We start from the raw sequence: 11,595 nt of genomic DNA, 5'->3' as shown, positions 1-11,595 counted from the left end.
TTTTGAATGTTGTTTTCACTGTCCCTGTCTTATCTTCGAAACGTCTAGATAGAATAGAGACAGCTGATGAAGGGATATTCCAAGTGGCTTTCCGTTTTCCTATGTGTTCGTTCCGTTGTCTGTAGTTTATTGTTCTAACGTCCTGTACCCTGATATGCATATATATACACATGTAGATGTAAGTATGTACATATATGTGTGTATACATGTATATATATTCTTTGTATTATATATATATATATATATATATATATATATATATATATATATTTGTATATGTATGTATATGCATATATATGTGTGAGTCTCTGTGTGTGTATATATATATATATATATATATATATATATATATATATATATATATATATATATATATATATTTGTATATGTATGTATATGCATATATATGTGTGAGTCTCTGTGTGTGTGTATATATATATATATATATATATATATATATAAATAATACATTTCTACATCTCTCAGAGAGATTTATGCAGTAGTGATGCGATAAAGTAGTTGTATGCTGTCAACTTAATGTGACAATCCCATGAAGGGGATAATACTACTGCTATTTAGCCCTAGGAAGCAGCACTGCTTCCTGTTGGCCTTGACACATTTCCTGTGTCCTTATGTTTACAAGGAGGAGACAAGCAGCTCCACTTAGCTAAGCCTGCATCCAGAGACATGTTTCTGAGTCTTGCAATACCTTACTTAGCTCACATTCTTTGAAGCAACAAATGTTCGCCACACGCGCACGCGCGCACGCACACACGCACACACACACACACACACACAGAGGAATCGAAAGAAAGAGAGATGTCAAGGAGAAACGATGGAAGGAAAGAGAGTGAGAAAGAGAGAACAAATCATCCAGAATTTCATGAAAATAACTCAAGCAATTCTTACCATCTTTCTTCTTGCAGCTGTGAGTGTCAAGTCCTCTCATGTAACCTTCATTACATTTGCAGGAATAATTTCCCACTGTGTTGTGACACACCTGACTGCAGGTGCCAGGCTTCTCAAGACATTCATCAATATCTATAAGAAAAATTATAAGACCATTTTTGAGATCCATCAGGAGTTCAAATTCTGTCAAGGTTGACTTTGCCTTTTATCTGTTCGGGGTTGATAAAACAAGTACCAGTCATGAACTAGGGTTGATGTAATCAACTTATGTTCTCCCTTTAAATTGCTGGCCTTGTGCCAAAATTTGAAACCACTATCTATCAGTGTCTATATTTATCAGAGAAGGTGATGAGCTGGCAGACTCGTTAGCATGTTGAATAAATTGTTTAGTCATATTTCTTGTAGTTCTTTATGTTCTGAGTTGTGTGTTTTGGCATAGCTTCTATGGCTGGAAGACCCTTTCTAATGCCAACAACTTTAAAGTATACACATGTAAAGAAAAGAAAAAGAAGCTTTGCAAATATAAAGGGCTAAGACCAAATTCTTTGCAACGAGTATGAATTGATCATACAAAGCTTGTGGCTTCAGGTTCAGTCCCGCTGTGTGGCTCTATGGTTAAGTGTTTTCTACTATTGCCCCAAACTGTCCAATGGCTGCTTAGTGAATTTAGGAGGCAGAAACTGTGGAAGCCCATTGTGTGTGTGTGTGTGTGTGTGTGTGTGTGTGTGTGTGTGTGTATTCATGTTTGTTCTCCATCAGCCCTTGACAACTGAAGTTGGTCTGTTTACATCCTTGCAACTTAGCAATTTGGCAAAAAGAGATCAATGGCATAAGTACCAGACTTTAAGAAATAAATGCTGGGGTAATTTATTCCCCTAAAACCCTTCAAGGTGGTGCTCCAGCATGGCTGCAGTCCAATCACTGAAACAAGTGAGAACTGAAGGTTAAAGAATACAAATATTGGTGCCAAACTTTGGCACCAGGTCAGTAATTTCAGTGGGGGAGAGTTAAGTCAATTATGAGTGAGTACTGAAAATTTCCTGGCTTTAAGGGTTTCGCGAAAGGCCTGGCTGGAGGCCCAACCTTCCAAGTTCTTTTACAAAGCTTACAAAAACTGAAAGACCACTGCAATAAAAGTGTGAATCTGAGAGGAGGATGTATTGAATAAAATCATAATTAACTGATTCTCTCATATTTTCTCTTACCTCAAGCCAGAAACTTTTCAGCATCTCCTCACACATTGACCCCTGTGTTTAACTGGTACTTAATTCATCAACATTTAAAGGGTGAAAGGCAAAGTCGACTTTGGTGGAATTTTGAACTCAAAACGTAAAGACAAGCAAAATAACACTGAGCATTTTGCTGGGTATGCTAACAACTCCGCCAGCTAACAGCTTTTATGGTTAGAAATATTGATTTCAAATTTTAGCACAAGGCCAGCAATTGTGATGGGAGGGAGTAAGTCAATGAAATCGACCCTAGTGCTCAACTGGTGCTGAACTGATCAACCCTGAAAGGATGAAAGACAAAGTTGACCTCGGCAGGATTTGAATACAGAACATAAAGACAGGTGAAATGTTGCTAAGCATTTGGCCAGCTGCAGTAAGGATTCTGCCAGATGACAGTCGGAAACATTAGAAATATTAACATGCAAATCGTGAATGTATCTCCATTGGTATATTCCATGGGAAAATAATAAAATAAAGTAAATAGCAAAAGAAATCTGGTTGAATGGTTCCAAAGACGATTGATACTGACCACGACAAGCTTTCCTATCAGTCATGAGGGTATAACCTGGGTTACATTCACAGTGGTAACTGGTCAGGGTATCAACGCATGTATGTTCACATCGATGGATAGTTACATCTTCACATTCGTTGATGTCTGTTGAAAGAAAGACATAGAAAGAGAATAAACAGTAAAGTGGTGAGACATAATAAGGATTTCAAATTTTGGCACAAGGCCAGCAATTTCAGGGAAGTGGGTAAATCAAATCACATCGACCTCAGTATGCAACTGGTACTTATTTCATTGACCTTGAAAGGATGAAAGGCAAAGTTGATGTCATCTGAATTTGAACCCAGAACATAACGACAGATGAAATGCCACCAAGCATTTTGTCCGGCATGCTAACACTTCTGCCAATGTGCCGTCCTTATTGAGACAGAATGGTAAATGATAGAACCTGTTGAGTGGAAAATACTGAAATAATTACGGTCAAATATTCAGGTCAGAATTCTTCTATGTCGTCTTTCTTCTCTTTTATACAAGTAAGAGTGATGGCATGGGAAATAATGGTTAGGTTTTTTGCAGCTCATTGTCCTAAGAATGGCATAATATAACGAATGGTAATCCTGATCCATTGACTGTCCGTACCTGGTTCAATTGCCCTGGTGTGGTCCTGGTAGATGGCCATATGAACAGCTATCCTGGTCTCTCTGAGCCATGGTAGCCAATGGGGTACTGGAGTGAGGGGAGTTTCACGAATGCAGTGGAGAGATGAATGACCTGTGGTGGTGAAGAACTGGGAAGTGTCAGGATGGGGGGATGAGAGAGAAGGCCGAGCTCAACTGACCTCTGTAGTTGGCATCATCATCATCATCATCATCATCATTTGATGTCTGTTTTCCATGCTGGCATGGGTTGGACAGTTCGACAGGAGCTGGCAAGACCAAGGGGCACACAAGGCTTGGTTATTTTATAATTTTGCAAGCTGCATGGTGACTTCATTAAATCCAGTGACATGAAAAACACGTCAAGTACAAGCTGTAAAGTGGCTGGCATTAGGAAAGGCATCCAGCTATAAAAACCAATGCTGAAACAAATACTGAAGCCTGATGCAGTTCTTGGAGCCCTTGGATCCTATCAAACCCTTTCACTCATGCTAACACGGAATATGGATGTTAGACGATGATCATGATGACGACAAGGACGACGATGACATATCACTGAGAAAACGAGTTTTAAAGGACATTAATTGCATGTGTGAAGTGAAATAGCTTGCTGACAAATCAAAGTACCAAGTTGTTTGGTACATCAATTTGTCAGCAAGTACCATCTTGGTTTACAGGGAGCAGTGGTGTATGTAGAGAGTGTGCTGTCAGGGGCATCCCTTAAGTTTGTCCCCCATCTCCTACTCCACCTGACCAATACAGGCTTATATAGCAGAGCGAAGAATGCTGCCTCCATAAAAGAATCACCCAAGATGAGCCACGACCTCACCCTTTTTCTCAGCTAAACTCCGGAGACGAGAGAGGAGAGGATGAAGAAAACATATGGGAGAGAGACAGAGACAGAGACAGAGAGAGAGAGAGAGAGAGAGAGAGAGACATACAGACAGACAGACAGACAGACACACAGACAGACAGACAGACAGACAGACAGACAGACAGACAGAGAAGTAGATATGAAAACAATGACAGAAGTAGAAGTATAAAGAAAGAGATCAGCTGGTCGATACTTACAGCAGTGACGTTCATCAGTTTGATCAGAGCAGTCAGGATTCTTGTTACAAGCTAACAGGTAATTAATGCATTCTCCATTGTCACACCGAAATTGTCCAGGTGGACAAGTTGGTGCTGGTGTTACTGGAATGGTAAAATACATTACAATTATTCACAAGAAAATCAAGGACATTATATATGTCTGTGTGTGTGTGTGTGTGTGTATACATATATATATATATACTAGCAGAAATACCCGGCTTTGCCCGGGTTAAAGAGAATAATGAAATCTAAAAACGCCGTCTAGACTACGCAACCCTCAACTTTTAGAAGCTACGATACCATATTTCTACATTAATAACTCTCCAATCCATGCCAGCATGGAACATAGACATTAAGTGGAATGCCAGTCTCTCATCTAGGAGGGCCTTGAAATCAATGTTACCAACTGGGGACTATGTGTGTCGCAGTGATAATAAAAAAGACCCAAAGGAGGTCTGCAACGAAATAATTTTACTCAACACTTTGCAAGTGAATCAGTGGAGGCAAAGATACGTCTCATTTACTTGACAATTTATGCACCACATTGCAGAAATCACAATGTAAGTATATCTGAAAGGGTAGTCTTACACTGTTGTACCGTTGAATTACAAATAATGCTCATCTGTTATGTTCGGGTTTAAATTTCATCAACATCAAAAATATATGAATTTTCATGGGAGTTATGGCCGTTATACATAGAATATAATTTCCAAATTTCATAAAGATCCGTTCAGTACTTTTGACGTAGTTTTGGATAAGAAAACAAATGACTAATGTGTGTGTTTGTGTGCATGTGTTTGATGGGTGTATATATGTATAACTATCTGTATGCATGTATATATATGTATATATGTGTACATATTACATGTACATCTATATATATAAATATATATATATATATATATATATATATATATATATATATATATATATATATATAAATATATATACATCTACACATATGTATACATATACATGTATGCATATAGATCTATATCTATATATATATACGTAGATCTATGCATATACGTGTACATATACATGTATATGTATACATATACATCTTTTTCTCTCTCTCTGAAAGTATCTGTCATTACAGTATCGAAATGTGATTGTTTCAGTTAGTGGAATAACGTGTACATATACATGTATATGTATACATATACATCTCTATCTCTCTTTCTCTCTTTCTCTCTCTCTCTGAAAGTATCTGTCATTACAGTATCGAAATGTGATTGTTTCAGTTAGTAGAATAGTTTCATTTTTAAAGTGAAAATATTTGACATGAGTGTTTTTGTTTCACTTTTGACACGTAATACTTAAATAGTGGAGGAGATATTATGTTGCCGTGGGCTCGAACTCTGCAAGAAGTTAAAAAAATTTTTTGACTAAAACACAACTGGAACCCTAAGTAAGGCATGTGTAAAATTTGAATGATATTGGTTGCGTAGTTCTCGAGTTTTAGGGATTCACACAGACAGACAGACAGACAGACATTCTCATTTTTATATATATAGACTAGCAGAAATACCCGGCGTTGCCCGGGTTAAAGAGAATAATGAAATCTAAAAACGCCGTCTAGACTACGCATCATCTTTATATATAGAGATGTATATACACACACGCACCCAAACACACGTATATATATGTATATCAATATAAATATATGAAAGTCAATGAAGTTTCGTAAAAGAAGGTGATCATGTACATACTTTCTTGCTGTTGTGATTATAACACCTCATTGTAAACTATGTTCCTTGTTTTCCCTTGTGGAGCATATACAAATAGGTTTTTTGTTGCTGCCCACTCTTGAGCAGCCAACATACAGTTGTCCATGTGAGAAGCAGGGCTCTTCCAAGAGAAGACCAGCTACAGACAGTGTTTGACCCTGATATTTGTTTATGGACATGGCAAAAGTCACACGAAGGGGGAATTGTAGTCTTCTGAATGTAAAAGGAATGTCTGCTCCTGATGGAGTAAGAGGAATTCTTGGAATAAAGACGTCATCCCCTTTTGCACATCCAGAAAGAATGGTAGCCTCGATAACGTGTGACATCATTTTCTAAATAATGCTCATCTGTTATGTTCGGGTTAAAATTTCATCAACATCAAAAATATATGAATTTTCATGGGAGTTATGGCCGTTATGCAAAGAATATAATTTCCAAATTTCATTGACGTAGTTTTGGATAAGAAAACAAATGACTAATGTGTGTGTTTGTGTGCATGTGTATGTGTGTGTGATGGGTGTATATATGTATAGATATCTGTATGCATGTATATATGTATATATGTGTACATATTACATGTACATCTATATATATATATACATCTACACATATGTATACATATACATGTATGTATACATATACATGTATGTATAGATCTATATATATATACATATACGTGTAGATCTATATGTATACATATACATCTCTCTCTCTCTTTCTCTCTCTCTCTTTCTCTCTATCTCTCTCTCTTTCTCTCTCTCTTTCTCTCTTTCTCTCTCTCTCTCTCTGAAAGTATCTGTCATTACAGTATCGAAATGGTGTACATATACATGTATATGTATACATATACATCTCTCTCTCTCTCTCTCTCTTTCTCTCTCTTTCTCACTCTTTCTGTCTCTCTCTTTCTCTCTTTCTCTCTCTGTGAAAGTATCTGTCACTACAGTATCGAAATGTGATTGTTTCAGTTAGTGGAATAGTTTCATTTTTAAAGTGAAAGTATTTGACATGAGTGTTTTTGTTTCACTTTTGACACGTAATACTTAAATAGTGGAGGAGATATTATGTTGCCGTGTGCTCGAACTCTGCAAGAAGTTAATAATTTTTTTTACTAAAACACAACTGGAACCCTAAGTAAGGCATGTGTAAAATTTGAATGATATTGGTTGCGTAGTTCTCGAGTTTTAGGGATTCACACAGACAGACAGACAGACAGACAGACAGACAGACAGACAGACAGACAGACACACACACACACACACACACACACACATTCTCATTTTTATATATATATATATATATATATATATATATATATATATATATATATATATATATATATATATATATATATATATATATATATATATATATGAGGTTTGATAAAAATATATATGGAGCTGTTGCTATGGTAATGGAGCATACAGAATGATGTCACTTGGCACAGACTGACCTTGAACTCTGTCTCACATGCACATTAAGTTAAGATGTTCTCTCTTCCGTTATTTATAGCAGTACTGGGAAGTAAAGTGTGTGGAGAGAGACATGGCTTGAAAGTTATCATTGTTCCAAATTCCAAAACTCAAATTCCACTTGAAAGGAGCATGATTCCAAGATGCTGAGAAAATCCAAGAGAATGCAATGAGGCAGCTGCTTGCCATCTGGAAACAATGCTGCATAAGGGGACCACTTTGAAGGGGACTACTTCCAAGGAGATTAGATATCGAATTAGTATGTGTTGTAGTTTTTTTTTTTTATAGCACCAGTCATGATACTTTTACATCAGACCTCCTATATATATATATATATATATATATATATATATATATATATATATATATATATATATATATATATATATATATATATATATATATATTTAAACACATACTCATACATACACACATATATGTATAGTTTTAATGGTGGAACTTGAAGTAGATCAAATATTCTTTTCTACTGTAGACACAAGGCTTGGAATTTTGGGGGCCAGTCGATTAGATAGACCCCACTACACAACTGGTACTTAATTTATTGACCCCAAAAGGATGAAGGGCAAAGTCGACCTCAGCGGAATTTGAACTCAGAACATAAAGACAGACGGAATACCGCTCAGCATTTCGCCCGGCGTGCTAACGTTTCTGCCAGCTATGTTTTCATGATTCCACCATTTTTTTGTCTCTAGAATCTCTGAAGAAACAAAGCAAAAACAAAGAAATAAAAAATGGGACACTCACAGCACACCGATTCTTTTTCATCTGAATTATCGTGGCAGTCATTATCTCCATCACAAACCCATGAATTAAGGATGCATCGTTTGTTATCACAAGTGAAAAGGTCTTCTCCACATTCTGGATATTCTGAAATCATAATTAATTTCAATAATTCATTTGGATTTTCATTTAATAATGTCTATGTGTGTTACACAGTTTTCTTGAGTGTTAGGCCTCACGGAGGCTATGACAGATGACCGAGGCCTGTATACAAAAGGACTTACCACAATTGCCATGTTCGTCAGAACGATCACCACAATCGTCTTCACGATCACAAACAAATTTTGATTGAATGCAGCCACCATTTGCACATGCAAACTCATTATCATCACAGACATCTGGTGGACAAGACTGGCGTTCATCCTCTCCATCGGCGCAGTTTTTATCTCCATCACATACAAATTTCTTTTTAATGCATGGGTAAATTCCAATATTGCGGTTATGCGTGCAGTTAAATTCATCTGCAGCACATGCAATATTTCCTGAAACACAAGTCAAGAGTAAATATTTTAATAAAGGAATGTAGCATAAGTTTTGATTCGTTATACAGGCAAAATGATACGCATTTGGCTGTGGATGGTGTTGATGTCGAAGTACATTTCAATGACCCAAGTATTTAACTGGTATTTTCTTTCGTCAATCCCAGAAAGATGAAAACTAAAGTGAACTTTAGCAATATTGAAGTACGAACAAGGCTGTTGCAGTGAGTGTCACTGGCCAATCTCCATGGCAATGCCTTAGCAATTATGTCTGCGAAGTGCAGTTAAACACACCAATTGTTCTTTGACGTCGCATGATAGTGTAAGCAAAACAGTACCATGCAAGCAGTGCTCTTTGTCTGAGGGATGTCTTCTGAGAGATATCTGGTCATGGGGAAATATTACCTTGCTTGGAAACAGGTAAGGGTTGATGACAGGAAGGGCATCCAGTTGTATAAACTCTGCCTCATGTGAGCATGGAAAAGTGGATGCTAAACAATGATGATGTTGGTGATGGTGATGATGATGATGATGAAATAAGCATGATTTCTATCTAATATAATAAATGTAGTAAATATGACAATTTTACTCCAAGGAATTCAAGATAGCAAAAAACTACTTCTGCCTCTGAAAGGGACTAAGACTTGTCAGTGCTAAAAATTAATCTCTGTTTAATTATGGCAGTTAATAATTCACTCACGAATGCCTGCACATCTGCAATGGGAAGTATTTTATGATGAACCAGGAGTTTCTGAACCTTTCATCATCATTTATAATGTTTTATTTTATTTTCATTTTCATTACTATGTAAATTTTTGAATAGTTTTAGAAACACAATTTCTTTTTTTTCTCAGATTGTTGCATTGTAGCAAATTGCTGGGCCAAGTCATGAAAGTTTCAGAAAGGGTTGTATCTCAAGTAGGGGTCAACCTAGATGAGATGCAGTTTGGTTTTGGTGCCAGGGAGAAGCGCTACTGGTGCCATTGTCTTAATAAGGCAACCGCAAGAGAAACACTTAGTGAACGATAACTTCTGTACTTGGTATTTGTTAACATGGAGAAAGCCTTTGACAAGGTACCTAGTCCCTCATCTGTTGGTCACTGCAGAAGCTAAGGGTAGCTGACTGGGTGGTGAGAGCCATCCAGGCCATGTAAAGAGATGCTGTCAGAAAGGTGAAAGTCAGTAACGAATATAGCAATGAATTTACTATGCAGGTAGGAGTTCACCAAAGCTCAGTTCTCAGACCCCTCTTGTTTATCGTAGCCCTCTAGGCCATAACAGAGGAATTCAAGACTGGTTACCTATGGTTACTTCTCTATTTTAATGACTTCGTTCTTATAGCTGAATTTATAGTAGAATGATAGAAAAATATTTGGGAAAGGAAGCAAGGTCTGTAATCCAAGATCCTTAGCGTTAATAAAGACCAAAGTGTTAGTAAGTAGGAAAACAGATAAATCACTAATCCCTTCTGGAAAATAACTCTGCTTGATATGTAGAAAAGGTGTAGGTAGAAATTCCATCCAGTGAACCCAGTGCAAGCTATAAACACATAGGAGGTGCAGTGGTATAGCAGGTAGGTTAACAGAGGGAGTAGTCTTTGTGTGTGGCAGATGTATTAGGGTCGGCTAAAAAGTTCACAGGCTGACCAAGATACATTCAAGGAACTTGACCAACTCCTGTTGTACGTAACAAACTTGTTTTTTTATTTTTTATATATATTAATGACAATAAAGGAAACTAAGATAATCAGTGACTTACGACAGTCAATGGTTTCATCCGAACCATCAGAGCAATCGTTTTCTCCATCGCATAACCAGGCTTTATAGATGCACCCTCCTGAGCCACATGCAAACATGTTGCTGGCACATGTTAAATTCACATGACCTGAAATAAACAACTGCACAGATTTTATATAAAATTTCACAGAAAAAATAATAATATTCATTGTTGCCTTAATGTCTTTTAAAGAGGAGGAATCATTCTTTATTTGAGGAAGTTTTGATATTCATCACATTTGATACCCATTTAAATACAACGTTATAGCCTGTATGTTATTACATTGAAGCTGATTGATAAAAAGCTAAATTTATTTAATTGAAACTAGACAAGGAGAGGCATTAGATTAGGTCTCACAATATAATCTGGAATTAATGTAATTTCAATTCCCATACCAGGTGATGCATTGCGTTCTTCATCAAGAGACTTCACTTCACATTGCTCTGCAACCTCTAAAACATCTGACATGTGGTACATTGTGCACCGATACAAACACTATCGATTTGATGACAGGTGTGAGCTAATGAACAACACAAACATTTGATCGTTATTAACAAATCGTTTGTGTAGGCTGTTCAGTTAGAAGTTTTGATATCACCTTTCTCAGACTTGAGAGACAACAAACAACATTATTGCAACAGCTTCACAATAGAATAATTACTCCAAGACCATTATATCATATGATTTAATTCTTCATAAAATTTTAGAATTAAAGTTTAACCATTATTTCATATTATTGAAAACTTCAGGAAACTTCAAAACAAAGTTGCAAAGGAGAGAAAAAAGTGTTGCCAGAAAATTATCAGAAAAGCAAACCATTACATTTGGTTTCAGAAAGAGGACTTGTAGTGGTGCAGTAAAGAATGAGCAGTGAGGGTGATTGAAGCATCTGGCCCAGAGCTGCAATATTTGGCACAACAAAGCTCATATGTTGTTGTCTGGG

The 11,595-nt window shown here is 36.7% G+C and overlaps 1 protein-coding gene across 1 annotated transcript in view; it reads right to left on the bottom strand.

Moving 5' to 3' along the window:
* Positions 1-11,595, bottom strand: part of LOC106882178 (low-density lipoprotein receptor-related protein 2-like) — a 228,340-nt gene that overhangs the window by 54,048 nt on the left and 162,697 nt on the right. Inside the window, exons 53-58 of the mRNA XM_089356330.1 lie at positions 10,635-10,760; positions 8,622-8,879; positions 8,362-8,484; positions 4,374-4,496; positions 2,668-2,793; positions 910-1,041 (exon numbers count right to left, since the gene is read on the bottom strand). Coding sequence (XP_089212456.1) covers positions 910-1,041; positions 2,668-2,793; positions 4,374-4,496; positions 8,362-8,484; positions 8,622-8,879; positions 10,635-10,760 — 888 coding nt within the window. The remainder of the gene's footprint in view (positions 1-909; positions 1,042-2,667; positions 2,794-4,373; positions 4,497-8,361; positions 8,485-8,621; positions 8,880-10,634; positions 10,761-11,595) is intronic.

Source organism: Octopus bimaculoides, chromosome 8 (assembly GCF_046866305.1).
Source record: "Octopus bimaculoides isolate indiv1 chromosome 8, ASM4686630v1, whole genome shotgun sequence".
NCBI classification, from domain to species: domain Eukaryota; kingdom Metazoa; phylum Mollusca; class Cephalopoda; order Octopoda; family Octopodidae; genus Octopus; species Octopus bimaculoides.
This window is presented reverse-complemented; position numbering and strand designations above follow the sequence as displayed.